The 26,222-nt window shown below is 40.0% G+C and overlaps 1 protein-coding gene across 2 annotated transcripts in view; it reads right to left on the bottom strand.

Moving 5' to 3' along the window:
- Positions 1–26,222, bottom strand: part of NELL1 (neural EGFL like 1) — a 729,686-nt gene that overhangs the window by 16,102 nt on the left and 687,362 nt on the right. For both annotated transcript variants that reach the window (XM_028515811.2, XM_028515812.2), the window contains one exon: positions 14,824–15,017. In XM_028515811.2, the coding sequence (XP_028371612.1) occupies positions 14,824–15,017 (194 nt within the window). The remainder of the gene's footprint in view (positions 1–14,823; positions 15,018–26,222) is intronic.

Genomic DNA, 26,222 nt, shown 5'->3' with positions numbered 1-26,222 from the left:
AATGCGACCCAATCAGAATGCCAGGCTTCTCCCAACGTGTGGATTAAAAGGATGAATAAGAATAAGGGAATAGCCTCCAGGTTAGTGTAAAATAAAGCAATATCGCATCTCATCAATTATGAGAAAATGCCAAATGGGCCCCTCGTCGTCTCTAACGTGTTCAGAGCAACGGCTCTGTTCACTTTGGCTTTGAATTACAGGGTAACTGTCAGGGAAATCATTTTTAATAATGAAAATGTCACAGGTGGCTTCATTAATTCAATGAGAATGCCATTATAAAACCTCAGCTCGTAGAGCACAACTGCACTAGAATCTAAATTGGGCAAGAAAATGGAGCCAACTGATGGTAAGTGATCCTTCTTGCCATCGATCTCTGGGTCATTCCCAGGACTTGACCTTTATCCCAGATGGAGTGGTCAGAACAATCCCCACTTAAATGCCAAAGATGTATTCTCCCACCCTTCCACCACAGAAGCGAAGTGCTTTTATGCAGTTTTATGATGAAAGTGCAGCTATAAACAACTAATAAGTATTGTAATATTTAAACTGCTCCTGAATTTTAAAGAGCAGGAATATACACTCTCCTAGCATATAAAAAGCTAATGTATTTTTCCTATGTCTTGGAAAATTATAGGTTTTATTATATAAATTATACATTGTATTACTGAATAGTCAATACATTGATACATTTACTCCAGATGGCATAATTTTACTATTTTTCTTTCTGCTACAGTTTCAGAACTTTTAAATCAAAAAGGTGGACTTAGGTAGAATTATTCATGTAACTTGAAAAATATTTTAAACCAGCATTTGGCAAACTGATATCCAGAGACCAAATTTGGATGTCACCCATTTCTGTGACTAAATTGTCCCTGGAATACGGTCTCTTTCATTCATTTACGTATTGTCTATAGCTGCCTTTGCACTACAATGTCGTGGTTGAGTATTTGATTCAGAGACTTTATAGTATGCAAAGCCTGTCAGACCCTTCACAGAAAAAATTTTCTGATCCATGACATAAAGGATAAAATTAGGAATGGTACTATAGACCCATCTGTTCTACCTCCTCATATACCAATTTATTGGGCTCTGATATCCAATTGCTTTACAAAATATTAATTATGCCTTCAGGTTACTCCCCACAAACCTAGTCTGTTAGCTTTCTTTAATTAGCTTGTAGGGTTGAAAACCTTTAGCGGTCACTTCCTTCAACCATCTTATTTTAATGAAGAGGAAACTGGGTCCAGAAAGAGGAAATGACTATTCCTTTTAGTAACAAAACAGAAACTAGATCCCAATCTGGAATTTTATAACAATGACTTAGAATCATGAGGAGGCTAGAGTAGGAAAAAAAAATGATCGCAGATGAACTGAGATTGGAAGGACTTTTGGGGCGATGGTTTTCAAAGTCCCATGACCAGCACTGCTGGAGTCTCCCAGGAACTAGTCAGCAATGCAAGTCATTGTGCCCCGCCCCCACCCAGACCTGCTGAGCCACAGAGCCTGAGGGTGAGCCAGTGACCAAAGGCTCACAAGCCCTCCAGATGACTCTGGAGCAAGGAAACGGTTGAGAACTGCTGCGGGAAAACAAAGCACCCAGTCCATTAGGGAACTAGCATGGCAGCCCCCTCAAGCTCCTGCAGTGAGCAGGCAGGGTCTGGAACAGCACAGTGGGAAGGTGAAGTGGGGGATATGGACATTAGGACGCTGTTTCTTCACGAGAGTTTTGAGGGCTGAACTAAACCACAGTATCTTCATCTCTCAAAGAAAAGGAAACATTATCTTAGCGCGTCTACCACCAGCTCCCGCCATCAAGAACACCCTGGGCAGGAAGGTATTGACAATGCTCCATGTTAGGTTTAGAAAACAAAGAAAAGCTTTTTTTCCTTTCTTTTTTTTTAAATGAGTAGATTGTACAATTCCTGAAAACTAACCTCTACCCTGGCCTTGGGCACAGTCTGTCTTATCCCTGTTTGTTGTGAGTGAGCGTGGAGAATGGCAGAGCTCTATGATCGCCAGTCAACTCCTAGCAGACAGGGTTATTCTCTCCTTGCCTGAAAGACATGAAGGAACCCTACCGTCACCATCTTCTTCTGTTTCCGGACAAAGACTTATATGAGGCCAGGTGGGATGGAGCATTCCCAGCAGCCTTGGGGCAGAGGGCTTCCTCACTTTGCCCCACTCCTCTGTTGCCATGGCAATTTGGCCCTGACTTTATCATGACAGGATGGGTGATTGGTTATTTATAGTGTGCATTTTCCTACCCATCCCTGCAATCCCAGAAAAACTCAAGACCTGGTATTGCCAAGTCTTCAGTGTGATATTTTGTTTTAGGATGAATGCCATTTACTTTTCTTTTTAATTAAACAAACACTGCATGAAGCAAGGATATGAAATCTGCCCTTCATATCTTGTTTTCTTTCTCTCACTGGATTTCCCAGTTACTGATGATAGTGGTGGGTAAAGATGCAGGCATGGGAGTAAATGTAGGTGTTGTAATAACTAACACTTATCGAGTGCACAGAAGCCTAAAGGGCAAACCCTGGCTCCATCTCTTGTCTGAGGCACCTGAACTCTTTCTACCCAGGGTAAGGGGCAGCTAAGTTTCAGATATCTCACTCTGATGCTTCTTTTTTACCCACAGAATGAAGGCACATATTGTGATAGAGGCTGAGTGTCTGATATCATCATTCACCAAGACCCATCACTTCATTTCTGTGTTATCTTCCATGTGGTCTTACTCTCTATCCATCTTTCAGGTTCCCTTCTTTACTCTCCTGAACCTTTGCTTCAGCCTAAGTGATATCTCCCTGTTTGGCTTTGATCTTCTCAGTCCCTCATGCTGTCAATCAGACTTTGATTGGGCCATGACAATTCTAAATGAAAAATCTCTCATGCTCTTCTCCTGCCCACAGGATAAAGTCTAAATTCCATGGCCTGACTCTGTCCCCAGCCTTTATCTCCAGGCTCATCACCAGCTATATCGTTCCCATACTTGACTTGCTCCTGATAGTCTAATCTCATCATTCACTTCATAGTTCCCTTAGCACAACATATATGGTTGTGCTATGTAACTTTCTTCTTGCTGTTTTCTCTGTTTGGGATTCACCTTCCTTACATGTCTACTTGGATGAATTTTTCATCCCTTAGGGTCTTACTCAAAGATCACCCACTCAGTGAAGTCATTCCCTATTCCTTTCTGCAATCTCCCAGAATACAGCATACTTCCCCTTCCTATGTTCCCATAACAAACTTCATGACTGCCATGGCACGACAGCTGGTTAATTGTTTGTGCATCCATTTCACTATTCATCTCTGTGATCTCCAATATAAAAATGCTGCACTTACTGGAATCTAATAAACGTGCAATCACTCCATCTCCCCATGTGAAAAATAAAGAAGTCTTCCCAAGGCCATGGACAAATTTATGAATGAAAGAGCCACAGATGGGTATCTATAAACAGAAGCTGGGCAGTAACTAAGATTTAGGGATCAAGCCCAGAGAAAGGACCATTTTTCACTCTGGGTTTCTGTGGTCTGGATAATGCTGGAGAAACATGGGTTCTAAACAGTTCAGCAATCCTCCTGTGACTAATCCATTATGTGGTCAAAAGGTGCACAAAATCATTGTCACTGCCAAGGAAGCCTGCAGCATCTAATAAAAGCCCAAATCTACCTGTGCTAGCCTAGCTTTATCTTTGAACTCCATTCAGCTGTGAACATATTTCTAGGCCTTTTTTTTCAATTGGCATGAAACACTAGTAATTAACCTGGTATATTGACTCTCAAGGGGAAAGTGACCTTTTGAAAGAATTTCAACCCTGCATCTTTTAAAAGTGAGCCTCAACCCTTTGTTGGTTTATGGGATTTGGTTTTATTATTTGAATCATCAAGAATATGATCAAAAAGCAGTACTTTATATCCCAACCTTGATTTGATTCTTAGCCTTCAAGATAATGTCATTGTAATAGTCAATTTAGATGATTAAGTACCAGGGATTTTTTTCTTATCAAATTACAACAGAAGAACTTCTATGACTCCTGGCAGAGTAGGTAACTGCTGTGCTTGCTGACTCCCACGACTATAGCCAAATTATAACTGCATTATAGAATAATCATCAATGAGCTCTACCTGAAGACTAGCTGAACAGAAGGCTTATAACTAAAAATACAAAGCAGAAGCCACAACAAGATGGGTAGGTACAAAGGGAACATGGAATGGGAAGGTCTCACAACCATGGTGAGGCAATTAAGAATTAGTAGGGACATCTCAACTGCAGAGGTCCCTTCTGAGGGAAGCAGGGGGCTCCCTATTGGGCTCCCCAGCCCAGAGCACCAGTGCCAGGAAGAGGTGTCCCCATAACATCTGACTATGAGGACCAGTAGGATTGCATTCAAGTGAGATGAAGGGCTGCTGAAGAATAATGTGTCCTATTGAGGGGCCTGTGCATGGACCCGCTCCCTCACAGGCTCATTTATTCTGGGCTCCAGGGCAGAGGCATGAGCTCAAAAAGAGCCAGGGCCATATGGAGAGGAACTAAATTACATAGTTTTAGGGCAAGAGCTGGAGAGGTGTGGGTCATGGCACCTCATTCCAGGGATGGAAGTGCTAGCAAGCACCAATGTTCTTTTGTTGAGCAGTCCTCCCACCCAGCCAGCTCAGTGAGTGTGAGCACCAAATCTGTCCTCTCCATTAACCTGGCTAACACCATCCTCCCTGACCTAGTGATTCCCAGAGACCCTGCCCCCTCAACTCATATGACATGCGAAGCTCCTTCCAGGGGCTATTTCACACAAGCAGCCTCCCTTGGCTTGCACTATAGACTTCCCTAAAATCTCTCAAAGGGCCACAAACCCCCAAACAAGCAGTGGCTGGCCTCAGTGTGCCCTGTTTCTCTTGCTAAGTACCCCAAGCCTGTCACAAGTAGTGGTTGGCCTCAGCTCACATGATGGTCCCAAGCCTGACACTAGTGGCTCCCTGCCTTGGTTCATAGCAACAGACTCTCCCAAGTGCCAGCAACATCAGTACAAGTGGCAAACAATTGCAGATCACTCTGTAGCTCCCACCAGGCTGTGCCAGGCTAGGCACAAGTGGTGACTGACCTTGGCCTACACAGGAGGCCCTTCCAAGAGGCCCCAGAACCAGACATGTGGTGGCTGGATTCAGACCACATCAGAGCACTACCTAACCAGCTCTACGAGTGACAAGCCTGAATGGTGAATTTGGCTGACATGAGTCCTGTTAAAGTGACTCCCACTACATGGGGTCAGCCCTGCAAATCAGCATCTGCTTTAGTCAAGGTAGGCTCTCATAGCCATTCAGAACTGAGGGTCAGTCCCACTCACTGATGTGCCAATAACAATTAAGGTTCAACTACAACAGGAAGGCATGCACAACCCCTACAAGAGACATGCCTGGAGCACCTGGCTCAGGTGAACAGGGAGACTGTGCCACTGGGCCCTACAGGACACCTACTACATAAGGCCACTTTACTAAGACTGGGAAATATAGGAGATATTGCTTCACACATAGAAGCAAACAGAGTAAGCAAATATGAGGAGACAAAAATATACCAAAGGATAGAATCTAAAAAACTTCAGAAAAGGAACTAGAGGAAATAGAGATAAGCAATCTACCAGGTACAGAGTTCAAAACACAGTTTATTAGGATGCTCAATAAACTTAGGGGAAGACTAGATGAGCCCAGTAAGAGTTGCAAAAAAGAGACAGAACCCATAAAAAAGAACCAGTCAGAAATGAAGAATGAAATAACTACAATGAAGAATACACTATGGGGCATCAATAGCAGACTAGATAAAGGAGTGCATCAAACCAGTAATCTGTAAGACATAGTAGTAAAAAAACACCCAAATGCAACAGCAAAAAGAGAAAAGAATTTTAAAAAATACGAATAGTTTAAGGGACCTCTGGAAAACTTCAAGCATATCAATATCTGCATCATCGGGACACCAGAAGAAGGAAAAGAATTAGAGCAAGAGATTGAAAACCTGTTTAAGAAATGATTGGAAACTTCCCTTACCTGGTGAAGAAAACAGACATAAAAGTTCAGGAACTACAGAGAGTCCCTAACAAGACAAGCCCAAAGAGGCTCACATCAACAAACATCATAATTAAAATGCTGAAGGTTGAAGACAAGGAGAGAATCTTAAAAGTAGAAAGAGAAAAGCAGCTAGTGAAGTACAGGGGAGCTCAGATAAAACTCACAGCTGACTTTTCAACAGAAATTTTGCAGGCCAGTAGGGAGTAGCCCAAGATATTCAAAATGATGAAAAGCAAGTAATTAACAGCCAAGATTACTCTACCCAGCAAGATTATCATTGAGAATCAGAAAAGCGATAGTTCCCCAGAGAAGAAAAAACTAAAGTTCATCACCACTAATCCAGTATTACAAGAAATATTAAAGAAGATTCTTTAGGTAGAAAAGAAAATATAAATATTAATAAGAAAACTGAGGTTAGAAAAAAATCTCATTGACAAAGGCAAATCAATGGTAAAACCAGTGGATCAACCAACTATAAAGCTAATACAGATGTTAAAAGGCAAAGGTAGGAAGATCATGTGTAATTAAAATAATAAATTAAGATATACACACACACAAAATAAAAAATATAGGCAAAAGCATAAACAGAAAGGGAATGATTTAAAAATGTACTGATTAAAGAATGTATTTTAAGTGACATCAACTTAAGATAGACTGCTATAAACATAGCTTGGTATACATGAATTACAAAACAAAAATCTAAAAGAGATTTATAAGAAATAAAGAGAAAGGAATCCAAACACAACACTTTAGAAAGTCAACAGCATCTAAGAGAAGAGAGCAAGAGAATAAAACAAGAACAGAGAAGGACTACAAAAATAATCAGAAAAACAGTAAATAAAATGGCTATAACTATATACCTATCAACAATCAATCTAAATGTCAAGTGAACTAAATGCCCTAATCAAAAGATATAGGTGGATGAATGGATAAAAACCGAAGACCTGTACTTATACTGCCTACAAGAGGTCCATTTAAGATCAAATGAAACACAGAAATTTAAAGTAAAAGGATGGAAAAGATGATCTATGCAAATGGAAATGGAAAAAAAAAAGCTGGGACAACAATATTTGTGAGACAAAATAGACTTTAAAAGAGGGCTGTAACACGAGACAAAGAAGGGCATGTCATCATGATAAAGGGGTCAATCCAAGAAGTAGATATAACTCTCATAAACATCTATACACTCACTGTAGGAGCTCCTAGATATATAAAGCAACTATTGACAGACATAAAGGGAGAGACAGGCGGTAATAAAAAGTCACAGTGGGAGACTTTAACACACCATTGATATTAATGGATAGATGATCCAGACAGAAAATCAGCAAGGAAACAAGGCCTTATTGACAAAGTAGAACAAATGCACATCATTGACATTTTTATGACACTTCACCCAAAAGCAATAGGATATACATTCTTTTCAAGTGCACAGAGAAGATTTTCCAGGTAAGACCACATATATTAGGCCATAAAACAAGCCTCAATAAATTTAAGACTGAAATCATATCAGGCATCAGACCATGATAGTAGGAAACTAGATATCAATCACAAGAAGAAAGCTGAGAAACACACAGACAAATGAGGCTAAATAACATGCTGCTAAACAATGAATGGGTGAACAATGAGAGCAAGGGAATCAAATAAAAATGAAAACACAATGACTCCAAATCTATGGGACACGTTGGAAGAAATCATTATTTTTTTTAATATATTTTATTGATTATGCTATTACAGTTGTCCCATTTCCCCCTTCACTCCCCTCCACCCTGTACCCCCTCTCCCACCCACGTTCCTCCCCTTTAGTTCATGTCCATGTGTCATACTTTTGAGTTCTTTAGCTTCTACATTTCCCGTACTATTCTTGCCCTCCCCCTATCTATTTTAACCTACATTCTATGCTACTTATTCTCTATACCTTTTCCCCCTCTCTCTTCCTCCCACCCCCCTACTGCTAGCCCTCCATGTGCCCTCCATTTCTGTGGTTCTGTTCCTGTTCTAGTTGTTTACTTAGTTTCTTTTGGTTTTGCTTTAGGTGTGGTTGTTAATAATTGTGGGTTTGCTGTCCTTTTACTATACATGTCTTTTCTTTATCTTCTTTTCTTAGATAAGTCCCTTTAGCATTTCATAAAATAAGGGCTTGGTGATGATGAACTCCTTTAATTTGACCTTATCTGAAAAGCACTTTATCTTCCCTTCCATTCTAAATGAGAGCTTTGCTGGATAGAGTAATCTGGGATGTAGGTCCTTGTCTTTCATGACTTGGAATATTTCTTTCCAGCTCCTTCTTGCCTGTAAGGTCTCTTTGGAGAAATCAGCTGACAGTCTGATGGGAACTCCTTTGCAGGTGACTGTCCCCTTATCCCTTGCTGCTTCTAGGATTCTCTCCTTCGTTTTTACCTTGGCTAATGTAATGATGATGTGCCTTGGTGTGTTTCTTCTTGGGTCCAACTTCTTTGGGGCTCTCTGAGCTTCTTGGATTTCTTGGAAGACTGTTCCCTTTGCCAGATTGGGGAAGTTCTCCTTTATTATTTGTTCAAATAAGTTTTCCACTTGTTGCTCCTCCCCTTCTGGTACCCCTATAATTCGGATGTTGGAACGTTTAAAGGTGTCCTCGATGGTCTTAAGCTTTTCCTCGATTTTTTGAATTCTTATTTCATCATGCTTTCTTGCTTGGTTGATTCTATCTTCCTTCTGGTCCACTGTATTGTTTTGAGACTCAGATTCCTTCCTTTCACTATTGGCTCTCCTCCGCGTATCTTCCTGCATCTGTTTTATGGTAATCTGCATCCTTTCATCTAAATTGCGCCCAAAGTCAACCAATTCCGTGAGCTTTCTGATCACCAGTGTTTTGAATTGCGCATCTGATAGATTGGCTATTTCTTGGTCGTTCAAAAGGATGAGTCCTGGGGGACTGATCTGTTCTTCTGGAAACATGTCTTATGTCTTTCCCTGTCTCTCCTATTATTGTTATTTTTTTTCTTTTCCAGTCTGGTCGCTCTTGTTACGGTGGGGGGGGGGGGGGGGGGCGGAGCCTTAGGTGTTCACCGGGGCCGGAAGAAATTATAAAAGAAGAATTTATAGCATTACAGGCCTATCTCAAGAAATAAGAGAAATCTCAAATATACACTTAAAGAACTACAAAAAAGAAGAATAAACAAAGCCCAAAGTGAGTAGGCAGAAGGAAATAATAAAGATCAGAAAAAATAAACAAAACAGAGTCTAAAAAAATAAGTAAAAATAATCAATGAAACCAAGAGCTGGCTCTTTGAAAAGGTAAACAAAATCGATAAATATTTAACCAGACTCATCAAAAAAGAAAAAGGACTCAAGTACATAAAATCATAAATGAATGAGAGGTATTGATGGGCACCACAGAAATATATAAAAATAATGCCCTGGCTGGTGTGGCTCAGTGGATTGAGTGTCGGCCTTTGAACCAAAGGGTCACTAGTTCATTCCAAGTCAGGGCATATGACTGGGTTGTGGGCCAGGTCCCCAGTTAGAGACACACAAGAGACAACCACATAATGATGGTTCTCTCTCTCTCTTTCTCCCTCCCTTCCCCTTACTCTAAAAATAAATAAATAAAATCTTTAAAAAAAAAAGAAGTACAAAAAATATGAGGAAAGGCTATAAACAATTGTATGCCAACAAGTTGGAAAACCTGGAAAATGGATTAATTTCTAGAAACATACCATCTTTTCAAGTTGAATCAGGACAAAAAAAATCTGAAGAGACTGATAACTCTTAACAAAATCAAATAAGTAATTAAAAAAGAAAACTCCCAACAAACAAAAGCCCTGGACCAAATGGCTTCACAGGTGAATTTTACCAAACATTCAAAGATAAATCAATACCTATTCTTCTCAAACTGTTCCAAAAAATTGAAGTAGTAGGTAGGCTCCCAAGCTTAATACAAGACTAGCATCACATGGATTGAAAGAGACAAAAACACTACAAAAAAATTTTATGCCAACATCCCTGATGAACATAGATGCACACATGCTCAACAAAATATTAGCAAATCAAACTTGGCAATACATAAAAAAAGTCACATACCATCATCAAATGAGATTTATTCCTGGAATGCAAGACTGAGTCAATACCCACAAATAAATTAACATGATACAGCAAACAAAATGAAGGACAAATGTCATATGATCACATCAACAGATGCAGAAAAACATTTGAGAAAATCTAACACCTATTTATGATGAAAAAAAGACACTTCTCAGCCTAGTTGGGATAGGCAGAATATGCCTCAATAAAATGGAGGTCATATATGGCAAACCCACAGCTAACATCCTACTCATCAGTGGAAAGCTAAAAGTGTTTCCTTTAAAATTAGGAACAAGAAGAGAATATCCTCTTTCACCACTTTTATTCAACAAGGTATTGGAAGACCTAGCCACAGCAATCAGATGAAAAAATAAATAAACAAAAGGCAGTTGAAATGGCAAAGAAAAAGTAAAACTGTCATTATTTGCAGATGACATGGTACTATATATAGAGAACCCTAAAGAATCCACCAAAAAACTATAATAAGTGAATAAGTTAAGTAGAAGAATACAAAGTTAATATTTGGAAATCAGTTGAATTTTTATATGCCAATAATAAACTATCACATGAAGAAATTAAGAAAACAATCCCACTTATAACGGCATCAAAAAGAATAAAATACCTATGAATAAATTTAACCAAGGAGGTGAAAGACCATATTTGGAAAACTATAAGATTGAAGAAGGAGACTGAAAAAGAATCATATAAGTGGAAGGCTTTAAAGTGCTCATGGATAGGAATAATTAACATCATTTAAATGTCTATACTACCCAAACAATATAGATTCAATGAAATCCCTGTCAAAATACCAATGGTATTTTTTATAGAACTAGAACAAATAATTCCTAAAAATTATATGGAACCAGAAAAGGCCCCAAATACCCAAGGCAATTTTGGGAGAAAAGAACAAAGTTGGAGGTGTCACACCACTGGGTATCAAACTACTGTATATCTACAGTAATCAAAACAACACAGTACTGGCATAAAAAGCAGGCCCAGAGATCCATGTAACAGAATAGAGAAACCACAAAGTAAATTCACACTTATATGGTCAACAAATGTATGAAAAAAGGAAGTAAAAATATATTAATACAATGGGGAAAATCAGTATCTTCAATAAAGGATGCTGGGAAAACTGAACACACACATGCAAGAGGATAAAACTGGATCACTCTTTAAAAAAATCGTTGTTCTATTACAGTTTGGACTAAAGATTTAAAATGTAAGACCCCAAGCCATAAAAATCCTAAAAGACAACACTGGCAGTAAACTCTGACATTGCTGTCAGCAATATTTTTGTGGATATGTCTCCTTGGGCAAGGGAAACAAAAGGAAAAATAAACAAATGGGACTACATGAAACTAAAAGGTTTTGTACAATAAAGGAAACCATCAACAAGACCAAGAAAACAACTTACTGAATGGAAGAAGATATTTGCCAACAATATATCTAGTAAGGGGTTTATATCTAAAATATATAAGGAACACATATAACTTAGTGTCAAAAAAAAAAAAAAGAAAAGCAACAACAAAAATCCAATTAAAAAATCAGCAGAGGACCTGAATAGACTTTTCCCAAAAGAGGCCACACAGATGGCCAAGAGAAATTAAAAAGATTCTCAGTGTTGCTAATCTTCAGGGAAATAAATGCAAATTAAAACCACAATGAGATACTACCTCAAACATGTCAGAATGGCTATCATCAATACATAAAGAAACAACAAGTGTTGGTGAGGATGTGGAGAAAAGGGAACCCTCATGCATTGCTGGTGGGAATGGAGACTGATGCAGCCACTGTGGAAAGCAGTATGGAGGTTCTTCAAATAATTAAAAATAGAACCACCATATGACCTAGCAATTCCACTTCTGAGTATTTGTCTGAAGAAATTCAAAACACTCATTCAAAAAGATATGTCCACCCCTATAGTCTTTGCAGTATTATTTATAATAGCCAAGATATGGAAGCAGCCCAAGTGCCCATCAATAGATGATTGGATAAAAAAAAAGATGTAGTACATACACACAATGGAATATTACTTGGCCATAAAAAAGAATGAGATCTTGCCATTTGTGAAAACATGGATAGACCTAGAGGTTATTACTCCAAGTGAAATAAATCAATCAGAGAAAGACAAAGCACATATAATTCTACTGGAATCTAAAAAAACAATGTAAACAAGAAAACAAAACAGATGGTTTCCAGATGGGAGAGTTGTTGGGAGATGAGTGAAAAAGGGGAAGGAATTAAGAAATATAAATTGCCAATTATGAAAATAATCACAGGGATTTAAAGTACAGCACAGGGAATACAGCCCATAATACTATAATAGCTATGTATAGTGTCAGATGTGTTCTAGACTTACCAGCATGACCAACTCATAAGTTATATAAATGTCTAAATAATAACTATGCTATACATTTGAATCTAATACAGTGTCATATGTCAACTATAATAAAAATATAATAAAAATTTTAAAAATCAGAATGCAATACTTTCAACTACAAATAATGGAATCAAACAAGGAGGGTCACATACATTCTTTCTGAGGGTTATTTACTGAATTTAATTCAGGGGTCTTTATTCAGCTCCTAAGATAAGACAGACCTTCTTCATCCTCTACCACCTCTTGGGAGATATGCTCTTAATGCCTAATAAATACAATTGGAAGAAAAGTATGTCTGTAAAGAAATCTGCTTAGTACTTTATTCATAAAGGGGTGCAGTGGTGGTGGAGGTGCATTACAGGAACCAACCAGGATGAAAAGTACCGTATACATCCTGTGGCAACTTCAGTCTAATTCTCTGAAGACTTCAAAGAAACTTAATGAGTGAGAACAGAGTGAGTCAACTTGGGCTGCTTGAATTGTTAGCATCATTAACTAATAAAGCTTTGGGACATTCTAATGATTGGAAAGTTCCATGCCTTATCATGGGCTTAAATACAACAAAACTGAAAAAAAAAAGAAATTTTGGTTTTACCTTAGTCAAGACTCAACTAAAATTTTTTCCTATTCCAGGGCCTGGGGATTCAGAAAGCCCAAAATCAATATGGGGTCACGTTGTGATCATCCTCCAAAGTTTAGAAAAAGAGTATTTTCAAGAAAAGAACTAGTGAAGAAAATTCTCCACATTTTGCTTGCTGAATGGAAGGAAACTTAACTGCGAACCTCTTCAATAAGTCCTTCCCAACTATTCTAACACTCAATGAGTTTTCCTTCTTTCACAAGCTTCTCCCCTTTGAGTTGGTGCCATGTGGCTAAATAACGTATGGAAGAACTGGAAGACTTCCTGGGGGAATGTCCCACACAGTCATTGACACGGTGCTGCTGCACTGAGAGTGTGAGCTCAGTCAAGTTGGATCGACTGATTGCTTAACTGGTTTCTCATAAACCAACTGCATCAACAGATGCCACCTGTAGGGTGTTAAGAATATATGGCAAGATGAGAAAACTATGAAATTTGGGGCAAGAAAGTAGAATTCAAGTCCCAGCTTAAATATTGGTATCTTAAGATCTTAGGACACATTACTTGCCCTAAAACTTAGAAAGTTGGTTTCTTCATTTTTCAAAGTTGAACTATATTAAATGTGATGCTGTTTTTAAATTACAGGGTGCTTGGAATGTGGGAGGAGCTCTGAAAATGGTAAGAGACAGAAGTTTGGATACATTGAACTAGGTTTATGTACTAGGAAAAAGATGGTCATCATGGGGTCATGACCTAAAGACTGGCTCCTTAAGAGAGCATGACCTTAAGTTCTCTTAATTGGTGCCCCCAGGTCTGTTGGAGGTGTAACAGACTAGAAGGCAGGTAAATGAATTGGAGCTTTTCAGGGTTCATTTGAACTGTTTCTAGGAGGCACTCCGAATTTCTCAGGAGACCAGCTCTCTAAGAGGCTACTAAACAAGTAATTTCTTATGCTTCCTAAGCCCATAAAGCCCAAGATTAAACAGTCTCATTGAAAAGACATAAGAATACAATGCAAGAGCTACAGCAAAGCACTATCAAAGGAAAATGAAGAGGCAAGATCAACAAAAGATGAAATAAAGCACAAGGGAATTAAACACTTTGATAGGCTCACTTTGCAAAGCATAAAGCAAAACCAGTCGAAGACAGAATTTTATTTCCATAAGCATTAAACTCACTTCTGAATATCTTAATGTGAGGAATAGCCTGGCACTGAAAACAACAAAGAAGAAATCATTTACCAGAAGGCCTCAGTATTATCATTACCATTTGTTCAGTATGGAGGTCGGCCTGTCTCTGACCACTGGAGGCAAGGCTCTGAGCCTTGCTTTTCTGATGGTGTTGCCACCAAAGTGAGTAAGTTTCTACAGGTGATCATTTCAGGCAAAGAGTAGTTTTAATTAGCAAGTTTGTATAAGTGTGGGATGAGGGATCATTAAAGCTTTCACCCAAACCCCCTTAAGGGCACTGCAGGCTCTTACTGGGAGGACTAACTCTGCCCTGCAACCCCTGTGCTCTGCAGTCACTTCCCAAACCCACACCTCACTTCTCACTAGGAGCAGGGATACCTGCCACTCAGAGCCATCATTAGCTGCAGCATGGATGAGAACAGGAGAAGCCTTTTCAGGAACTATAGGACATCCGTGAGTTAACAAGCTGGGGGGAAAAGGTGGCGAGGAAGAGAAAAGAGGGAGGAAGAGAAAGTATGGTTACCATTTCTGCAGCACTACATCAGTCTTACCTTGCAGGAACAGACAGAACACCTGTCTTCTTTCAGGGTCCACACCTGCCCATTGCGCTTCAGTCCTCCTTCATGGGGGCAGTCCCCAGAGCAGGAGGGCCCAGCGGGACAGAGGCAGTCAAAGCCCCCTGCCAAGTTGATACAGGCAGAATCGTTCCAGCAGGTATGTGTTCGTAAGGCACATTCATCGATGTCTGCAATAAAGAAAGCACAGAGCTTTTCAATCTAGCCAATGATTAGAAAGTAACATTTACAATAGCATTAATTAAATTATTGAGCATTTCCCTTGTGCCAGGTACAAGGCATTACCTAATTTACTCCACAAGGCAGCTCTGTGTTGGAGGATCTGTTCTTATCGCTAGTTTGCAACTGACAGAGCTGAGGCTCACAGAATTGTTTATAATCGTGCTCAGTCACACAGCTAGTAAGTGGCAGGTCTGAGATTCAGACTTCCACCTGTTGCATTGCAGTTGCTAAATTATCTAGTAGCAGCTCTAAATTAACTCTAGAATATTCTCAAGGACTTTACTATCCAGAGACAATAAACATTGCTAATCCATTAACAGTGTAGATATACCTGATGGAGATCTGGGTCTTTTAGACAAGGTAGGACTAGATTAGCCACTGAGTAGGAACAAGTGGGTAACTACAGCAACCTCGGGCCAGGTAAACTGCCTGAAGCTCCTGGGGCTAAGGATGAAAAAACAGGGAATTCTTGGGAAATGCTTTCCTAATCGAGTCTCACCCTCCTAGTGGCCAGCAGCACTTTTACCACATAAGAAAACATCTCAGAGCTACAGTAGGGTATGGCATGGATGTTGATGAAAGACAGAGATATTTTGTCGTTTTTCATTGATATCCAACTATGGGGGAAAAAAAACCCATAAATCAAAACAGCCCTCCTGGACATTCAAAGCTCAAGTGACCTTAAATAACAATCCAAACACAGCTGTGCAGTCCCAGAGGACAATCTATTACCTCACAAGGCAGCCAATTCCATCACTGGATTACTCTTTTAGAAATGTCTTCTTTGAATTGAAATGAAACATATTAACTGGTAGCTTCTACTTGGCACTAGTTCTAAGACCACTCAAGAGCGGTTTACTTGGTTTTTCTTATTTAAGACAATCTCATGCTATTTGAGGACATTGGTCATTTGTCTATCAGAGTTTTCTACCCCACTGATGAAGCTACTGTCATGCCCTTCAAATATCCTTCAGGTGACAACATTGATTCCGATCAATTTTTAACAGAAGCTCACTATGCACAACGTTCTTTGCACATTAGGTGCTCTAAATGTTCCATAACCTGTAAGACATTGTCCTTGTGAAGGCAATAAGGATACACAGTAATGCATGCATTTGACTACTGGTAAGTCAGAATAAGAACAGTGTAAATTAGTGTATTCTACATTCTGAATTCCATGTGAAATATGTATAAGGTTGCACACACTTGGTTAAGGATTATGGACTAAATTAGGGAGAATATAATTGTCATTGGCATTTCCCCCTAAAGTGCTCAAAGCACTAAAATGCTCAAAAGCATAATTTTACGGTTACTAGTTTATAGTTAGTTATTGTTTCAAAATTTTCCAAGGTTCTTTCTCATGAATTATGACATAGAATTGCAAGACAAAAATAATTATTCTCAATTTACAAAAGAAACTAATGTACAGAGACAGCTAAGTGGTCACACCGCTAGTACATATTAAAGCAAGAATTGGGCCCTGAGCCTCCTGACGGATGCGCCGGAGTCCTCCCAGTGTCCTGGGCCACCTCCAGGTCGAAAGGTCTGTGCCATCTTTCAGTATGTTCTATGGTTTTATCTATGTTCAACTATTCACCTTCTAGACACTGCAACACATTTTTAAGGATAAGATCTTATGTGAATCCTCTTTAGTACTTTTGGTTAAAATTTTGAGAATGGTATAATTAGTCAACGTTTGCTAGAACTTTGAAACTCCTGTGACTTAAAAATCTTGAGAGATAAATGACCCTTCCTTCCTGTCTGAATGCATGCACTGTACTGGTATAAAACTTAGCTTCACAGCAGTGGTACAAAGTAGAAGATGTTAAGGAATTCCAATAATATTTCTAGAAGCTAATTCATTCCAAGATTTTTTGTCTTTTTTCCACCAGTTGTAGCCTCAGTCAAGACACTTAGGTAACAGTGATTCCTCCTATGAAAACTGGAAATAATCCCAAATTAGGATGCTTACGTTCCAGGTCAACAATCGGGCCTCAATTACTTCCTCATTGTCCCTGGTCATGCCCATGTCATCCCCAACCCATTTTACCGTAAGATGCTCCTGTCTCAAACCTCTCTCATGCCCTCAGTCCTCTTCCTCTACACTCTGAATCTTCCTGACTGTATATAAGTAGCATTGAATGTGGGAGTCAGGGGGCCATATTAGAAAGTGAACCTGACCATGTAATCGAGTGCCTACTCTGCACAGGCCATGTTACCTATCACACTTTATGTCCTGGATCACAGCATTGAGCCTCTCTGACCCCTGTTTCTCTCCTGTGTAAAACCACACCCACTTAATCCGTGGCTGTTTAAAAATAAAAACGTAGATAACGTAATAAGGACTCAGTCGATGTTTGTTTCTTGATTTAATCAATGTAAATATTTAAGACCAAGTTCAAGCCTCACCTCCTCAGCTAAGTACCTCCCAGCAGGATGCCAATTCATCGCCACCATTCACCTCTTCTGAACTCCCACTGCAGCGGCAGTAGGGGGTGCCCGGAATTCTATTCAGGTGACAATACGGAAGTGACACTCTGCATTATTCTCACTCCCCAGTTTTCGCTGAAGTAACAATTACTATACTCAACCTTACACTTCTCTCATCACATTTATAACTGAGTTCCTGTCTAGGAGACAGAAAGAGTAAACTGATAGCTGGACCTGTAGTTCATCCTATTACATGCTCATACAAAATAAAATTCAGATTTCTTCGGATTCTGTGTTAGCTCAGATCTTCACACTTATCACCGGGACTACTGCATTAGCCTCCTTTCTCATCTCCCTGACTGTAGCCACTTCTCACTCTAATTCAGTGAATTCTAATTGTGGATCCAATAAAGAACATTGGGGGAACCATTACAAAGTACTGATGGCCAGGCCACCACCACTAGAGAATGACTTAATTGGTGAAAAGTAGGATCCAGACATCTGGGCTCCATTTGGCCAGCTGAGAATCATTACTCTAAATGCCTTCCACAGGGGAGTGCTGTTCCAAAAGCAAATCTGTGCATGTCACCCTGCGGCTCACCACCTCTCAGTGGTCCTCTGGTGCTTATAATAAAAGGTTCGAACTCCTAGCAGATCACATAAGCCCCAGTCTCACACTTCAATTGTTACTTTCTGTCTTTGCCCCTTTCCATTGAAAGGCAATAGGTGACACACAGAGCATGCTGTTTCCTGTCTGTGACATCGCCCATGCCTTTTCTTAGTATGTGAGTACTCTCCCCTACCTCTACTTCTTCTCAGCATATGTGAAATGGGCTAGGGTATAGGTTACTTCATTGAAAAGGTGATCAATTCCCTTCCTGTGCTATCTTTGCTCCCATGCATGCATCAAAATTGGGATCGAATGCCACCACCCCTCTGTCTGCAAGACAGCCACTACTAACATTTTGCTTTCTCTGTATCTCACACACACTGCCCTCCTTGCATCATCTCTTAGGAGTTACCTGGTTTTTTTAAAAAAAATTTAATCCTTACCCAAGTCTATGTTTATTAATTTTTTTTGAGAGGGAGAGAGGAAGAGAATGAGAGAGAAGCGGGGGGAGAGAGAGAGAGAGAGAGAGAGAGAGAGAGAGAGAGAGGTTGACGTGAAAGAGAAACATAGATCTGTTGCATCCCACACATGCCCTGACCAGGGAACCAACCTGCAACCTAGGCATGTGCCCTGACCAGGAATCGAACCTACAAACTTTTGGCATGATGCTCCAACCAACTGAGCCACTGGTGGCCAGGGCAGGAGTTACATGTATAATATTTCCATCTCCATAGATAACTAGTGAGCTTATTAAATGCAGAAACTAAATATTCTCATTTTTCTCTTCTCAGTGCCAACTACAGCACAGTAAATACACTGTGGACATTCAATGTAGTCAAACTACTTAAATTCAGAACATTTGCAGACTGATACTATTATAGAGCCTACTTTGCTAAAAATTATTATCTGTATTGTTCAATAATCTTAAGACATAAACACAATGCTCTCTTTCAGGGAGTACATTTAATTGTTAAGTTTTCATCTGGAAAAGTCCTTGGGTCTGATTCAAAGTGATAAATACAGCAAAACAGGCGCCACATTGAAATAGCAAGGCAGCCTCCCCCTCGCACTCCCCTCCCCAGTCTCTTGTCAAACATTTGAAGAAAAGGGCAGAGGAAGGCCTATTAACAAATCACCAAACAAATTGTCTGGAAGAGTAATTTCAACAGATCCATGGTGTCTACAAAAGAATAGTTAATTTATGGTCTCTAAAATGTCTAAACAGACAATTAATGCCCAAGTAGAATATGCTTTGTCAACATTTGGTTATTTGCACCACAAACTTGCAAACATACTGGCAGTGTTTCCCTCTTATAAATTAAGAAACCTGAGCATAAAGATGAACACACCTCGTGTGTGCACGAAAAACAAGGTGCAAACTCGAATTTGCTTTTGTCGCTCCAGAAGGAAAGGATTTCACACTTTAATCTAGGACCATATTGCCTACAGAGTTCCATGTAATTGCTTTACTTATGACACAGAAATCTAATTCTGCTTCCGTGCAATTTAACAGATTTATGGAAAGCCAGATGTTAGCAATTATGGAAACCGACATTATTCATATTCTTGGTAATACAGACCTGTTTGCTCTGCACAAAACCAACGTAATCTATTACACATATCCCAAGGCATCCAAATCCAAAGGGAGGCGGCACCCTATTTACATAGAGCAACTGTTGTTCTCTGCTGAGCAAACAAAGACATTCACCCAGGATACTTACCCACATCATCAGACCACCAACGACAGACAGGCAATGAAACAAAAACCAGGCAAAGTATTCCACACTTAGATCTATAATCATTAAAGTGTACTCATTTTTTTCTTCTTATTTTAAGTAATGTCTCTCTCTGATTTCCTTGTGTTACTCTTTGTAAATTCATTATTTAAATGCTTCATGCCCAGATGAAATTTTTTCCCAATAAAATTCCATGTCTAAGCTTACATTAGAACTCATTCTCTTGCATTGATATTTTCACAATTTCTGAAAGCTATTATCGTACTCAATTTTGCTTTAAAAAATGTCTGATTGTGCTTTAGTCAATCTGCTTTGTTCTTTAATTTGAGGTTCTTAAGTCACTTGAGTATGTAAGAAAATACAATTCAGGGATATTTGTATCAGCAACAAGCAAACCAATCCCAACCTAGCCCCAAACAATTTTCCTACTCTCCAAGAAAAATGGCTTTGCGGAAGTTTTAATAGCATAGCAGCTGTAATGGTATCTGCCTCGGGAGCTGGGACATCTTCTACAGGTTGATTTCAGAGATCAAGGGAAACATTTTTTCCCCAGTGGTTTGGTAGCAGTTAGGTTAAAGGAGAGAACTTTTTTTTACCCCCCTTTCCTTTTTCTTGAGTCATTTTTCACAACACATCTAATTTTACTTTCAAACTCAAAACAGGTGATGTGTCAGAAACAAAATTTAACCTGGGGTTTGACTCTCCAGCTGTGAGTGCTCTGACTGGGAAACCATTACCAGATATTAGTGGCTTGAAGATGAGAACAGAGCCTGGGGGTTTATTAATGATAAACAAGACCGAGCACAGATGCCTCTCCCATAGCAAAGCAGCATCACTTCCTTCACGGTGGCACAGAAAATTACAGACAGAAGTATACACATCAGCAAAGTAGGTGAAAGAAACAAGTAGAAACACCTGAGGCCTGAGGGGGCTTGCAAAATGCAAGGATAATGAAATTTCAAACTGCATGGTATGTTTCAGGTCAGAACAGAAGAGACAACAGCCACGCTCTGGCATGTGCTAACCATACCACACTTGGATATAGCACGTGCCATTTAGAGTATAGACTGTTGAGAGTGGGTTCACATACTTAGGATGCATCAGAGGAGATGTGTCAGCACAGCAAGGGATTCAATTCATCTTGCTCCGGTGACATATGATGGGTTCGTTCTGAAAAGGTACAGACTGAAAGATGGGTGAACTATGGCTTCATCTATTTGAGATGCTATCATGTATCTCTTAGGAAGAAGTTCCCAGGCCTGCCCCATGCTAACTCCTCAGTCCTGTTACTCCTCCAGTCCTTCTGGGGTCAGGAAGAAACCCTAGCCTATGGTGTCCCTCTTCGAGCTCAGTGTGCACTTTCGTTACTCTCCAGTGAGTCTTCCTCTTTTCTTTTAAATGCGAAGACTCTCTCTTGAGCAAAGGATAAAGAAAACACCTTGCTTAGGGTCACTCTTACCTTATCTACTTCCTGGATTCAGGTCTTACTTCCTAGTGTCTACAATGAGCAGCTACCTCATTTAATGGTTGTACCTCTCCTAAATGGTTGTAAGCTTCCACGTGACCCTCCGCAAAGCCAAAGTCCTGAAGGTTCACGTGACCATTAGTTTTCAAAATAAGCAATCTTCATTTAACAAATATTGTTATTATTTCAGCGTATGGCTCTTTGCTTGACCCTTCCAGGATATAATATTGCCCTGTTCATGCTCTTCTTTCTCCATTCATCAATTACTTGATTCACTAGTAACCATCCATCAGCCAATTCACTCCTTATACATATAGTTATTGAGCATCTACTCTGTCCTACACACAGTACTATGGACTGTGGATAAAATGGATGAAGAATACAGACATGATCTTTAAATATGGACCTTGTAGTCTTCTCCCATTTTTTAAGTTATTAACCTTTCCTGAGGTCTCCACTCTGCTTTTTGGTCCATCTCCCCTCAGTGGAAGCAGTATAACGTACCTATCAAAAGCATAAGGTTTGGAGCCCAGGAGTTATAGGTGCCAGTGAGTGTGGCCTGTAGTTCCAGTTCGCCTGGGACCAAGGGGTCCCTGAGATAGATGAGGTTCACAGTTGAAATCAGGAACATTCCAGGCAAAGGGGACAAATGAGTCAAAGTCATCACAGTCCTGTCCCTACAACTTATTGTTTGTATGACTCCAGAAAATTTGTTAAATGTCTCTGGATATTGGTCCTATCATTTGAAAAATGTTGATAAAAATATCCCCTGGGATATTTATGAGTAAGTATGTGCTTATCATGTAGTTCTTGTTCAAACATAATGAGCTGCTGCTGTTATTATTATTACTTCTGTTTGCATTGTCTGTATATTTCTTCTCTTGCAGAAATTAACTTGTCTCATGAATCCAACAGTCCTAACTCTTCAGGATGTATGACAATCTGCACCACTAGCCCTGAGTTCTAATTATACAGCCACTGGCCCCCCTGCCCACCCCATCTATTTACTAAGGATTTTCACTTGAATTCTGAATTCTCACACAGCTTTTCATGGATTTGATCAGTGCATTGGACAGCCAACCCCAGGAATGGTACCACTCCAAGCTCTCTCATGAGCCTTACTCAGTATACCTGGTGCTCATATTTAGTGACTAATATTGAAAGAATAGAGTTTGCTGGCACTCTATGAACGTGCCTTGATCATTGCCTACATTTTATTTATAGGCTGCACACATTTAGGTGTTTTACTGCAGGTAGATTAAACGGTTTCTTCTAGGTAGGGAAACAAGAATAAAATAAAAGCATAGCAGCCTTTGAAATTAACCAAGTTGGTTTATTTTCGGCTATAAACAAGTCATGCTTAAGTAGTGATAAAAAATTGTTTAAAATCAATTCAATTCTGACCAGTGGAGAGAATAAATTTAAAAAATCTATACATATTAAAATACTTGCTATCCAAGGAGAATTTTACTGCACAGAGGCTACAGTGTTGATGCCAATGACCTTAGATTTATACGTTTTTATATCTGCTTATAGGTCAGATGGTGACTTGTGTTATAGCTGCGTGGGCATCACAGAGAAGTAGAACAGATATGTTTTTACAAATTACTCAGTGCCTAAAGCTAGGCCATACACATTCTACTGTTATATTTGTTTTACTGTTTAATCTCTTTAACAAAATGCCGCCCTCAACTGAAAAGAATTACCCCTCCTGTGCTTCCATTTTGTTACTGTATCTCTTTATGTTGCCTTGTTTGCTTAGTTGTGAACCTTTCTATTTTTCTTATTCATTCAAAAGCAATGCTCTGGGTTTTCTTTGTGCCTCCCACTGCATTTTACGGTGTGTATCACCTACTAAGAAATGTAAAACCATGACTTAAAATTGAATCTGGTTGAGCTGTGATTTAAGAAAGAACCTTGTCCTTTGGGTCCTCATTTTTTCTTTGGTAAAATACAAGAGTCATATAAAATATTTTCTAAGATCTTATCCACTTTCAACTTTGTGTGAGTACCTTTCACCTTTCTAGGATGGAGCTGGCATACGAATGGCAGCAGATGAAGAACAGGATAGAGGTGAATGGAAGAACCCCACTTCAGGATAACTGAGAGATTTCTTAGAATTAAACGATCTCCTTGGACATTCCCTAGCTATTGAAACATCTCTAGTGTCTCTTACTGAGTATTTGCAAGCAGGTGCCCAAGAAAGAAGGTCGCACAGGGAGCAGTGTGGTTTCCTTAGTGACAGACGTGCATGAGGAATGTGGCCCTGGCGAAACCAAAACTAACTCTGTTTTGACAAATCATTCTCTCAAGCACGTTATCAGATGAGAAATAGTTTCTTCCCTCTCCCATGACAAGGAAAGGTTTGAGGCACAGAGAGGTCACACAGTAATTTCATGTACTCCCAGAAATACCCTGCAACCTACTAAGAAATCAAAGGCGGGAAAACACTGTCAAAGGTACAATTCTAAAATCGTGTCTCCACCTAAGTAACAAGAGGGTCAAATTACAACCCCCAAGAATTCAGAGACCTTCCACGACTATTATTTACTGTTTCCTTTCAGCACTGTGTGCATTTTGGTCTCTAACTTCCAAGAAGTGGTCAAACCTCCTCCAGAAATTGTCCCAGTACAAGGAGAGTCAGGGTGTTGATGAAGGACGAGAGTTTGGACCACCACTGCCAGGAAGGGCAGAATCTGCTGAGACCAACAAACTATAGCTGAATCCTACTGTGACCTCATGGTGTCTTTTGTAGATATTTTCTTCTCTAGGATTTTCTTCCTCTCTTCATATTTCTTCTCATAATCAACTGTTCAGTAAAAACTGATATTAGGCTGTCTCCAGTTTTGAAGGAATATTCTCTGGAAAGATCTAGAGAGCTTTTGGTGAAGCAAGGAGTAAGAGTCTTGAGCCCTCTTGGCTCTAGACCTTTGAACAATCTTTCACCCTAAAGGAGGTTAAAACTCTAAGGAGCAAAACTAAGTTGGTTTCCAAAGAGAAGCAAAGATTCTCTCTGTAAGCAAACTCTAGTCAAGCTCTGTGGAGCCTTCTCAACAAGGCCTCACCTTTGGCCCATCAGAGGTGCAGACTCTAAGTACAAACAATTTTGTCCACTCCCCTCCGTACGTTAAAAAGCCCCACCATGGTTTTATGAACAAACACTAGCATTGTTTCTGACAGCTCAAGGCTGCATCTCGAGGACCGCAGCCCTCTTAAGTTCCTGAGTGGGAAAGCCCAACACTGCCAAAGAAACTTCTGCCCATTCCAGCCAACACCTGAAGATGGGACCCGCCTCCCAGTCTCTGTGGAAGAACAGAAGCCTAACTCTGGGGAGGCCAGTTACCAAACTGAGACCGGAAGGATTCACATGGACCAAAGTCCCCTTCCTGCTTTTTTGTGAATTTCCACTTCCCTGACTTGACTCAGACCCCCCAACCCCTGCTTTCCTCCCCCCGTATTACTCATTCTCCTCTGAAAATGCCCAGTTACCTCTGCACAAATCAAAGTTGAGTTCATTTCACAGTGGATCCTCTTCCCTATTGCAATAGTTTATCACTGATTAAAATCGGTCCTTACTGCTTTAGTGCCCGGCTTTGTTTATATTTGACACCACCCAGGCTGCTGGAGCATAAACAATAGGAGTTCTTGATGCAGTTCATCTGCGGTCCAGCTCACCTCCTCAGAGTAAGAAGCATTTAGGGGCCAATGTTCTTATTAGTAATAGAAACAATTACTCTGAGTCCCTTTATTAATTCCACAAATATTTACTGAGCACGTATGATATGCCAGGCACCGGGGATACCACAGCAAATCACGAGGCAAAATTCCTGCTCCTGGGAAGGTTGGATTTTAACAGGATGATGCAAACAATAAGTAATTCCTTTCATGTATCCTCCTAAGGAACCTGCAGAGATGCCTTGCTATCCTGGCGATCCCCACGTACTTTCACTGAGTCTCCATGAACGCATCCTCAGGAAACAGAGATTTCTATCTTTTCATTATGTATAACAACAATAATTTACTACACTCTTTGTATGTTACATTCTTCAGATTTTTCAAAATCCTTTCAAATTCATGACCTACTTTATCCTTCCAGGAAATTTAGAATGTTGGCTTTATCATCATCTCCACTTAAAAGACACCCAAAATGAGGGACGAGTGGCCATTGCTTCTCAAGCGTTTCTGCCAAGTTTGTCTCCCCGGCAGGAAAGACTGAACTCATTTCTTGGAATCCAGGGCATATATAAAGGGGAAACCACGAGTCTGATATTTATCTGAGGTTTAATGTTTTCTATTTTAAAAATTATTTTTGCCTTCTAGTCTATAATTTAATCACGATTTTTGGATAGATCACTCTTTTTCCCCTCAAACCCCTGAGTATGATTTCTCTCCCAGGTGTGCGCACCTATGCGTGCAGAGGCCTGTTCCAGCGTACTTGCACCCCGGTATGGGAAGTACAGGAACAGGTGCTGCAGGGTTGAGGACCATGCCCAAGGCCACACAACTAGTGAGGTTCTGAGTCAGGATGAAGCACAGGCATCTTGCCTACATTGTGTCCCACCTCAGCACACAATGGCAGGCTCCTGATTCTACAGAAATGAAATATAGCAACATCTGGCAAAGACCAAATGGTCAATCTCCAAGACACCAGCCAATGTGCACGCTCTCTAAATATTAACCAATGCTCACTATATGTAAAAGGTAATAATAGAAAAATGAAGGCAAGGTCCCTCTCTAAAAACATTACAGTTAACTGAAGCAGACAGAATCCTTACCATCTGTCACATAACACAGCTTATTCCTTCCTGTCTGTTTCTGTGCTGGGACCATCACAACCGCATCTTCCTGTTTTCCCTGCCTAGGCCTCTTCGAAGACAAGCTAGACTAATGGTCTGATCCTGCTGTAATCTCA

Source organism: Phyllostomus discolor, chromosome 6 (genome assembly GCF_004126475.2).
Source record: "Phyllostomus discolor isolate MPI-MPIP mPhyDis1 chromosome 6, mPhyDis1.pri.v3, whole genome shotgun sequence".
Taxonomy (NCBI): Eukaryota; Metazoa; Chordata; class Mammalia; order Chiroptera; family Phyllostomidae; genus Phyllostomus; species Phyllostomus discolor.
Note: the sequence above shows the minus strand (reverse complement) of the source record. Positions and strands in the feature narration are given on the sequence as shown.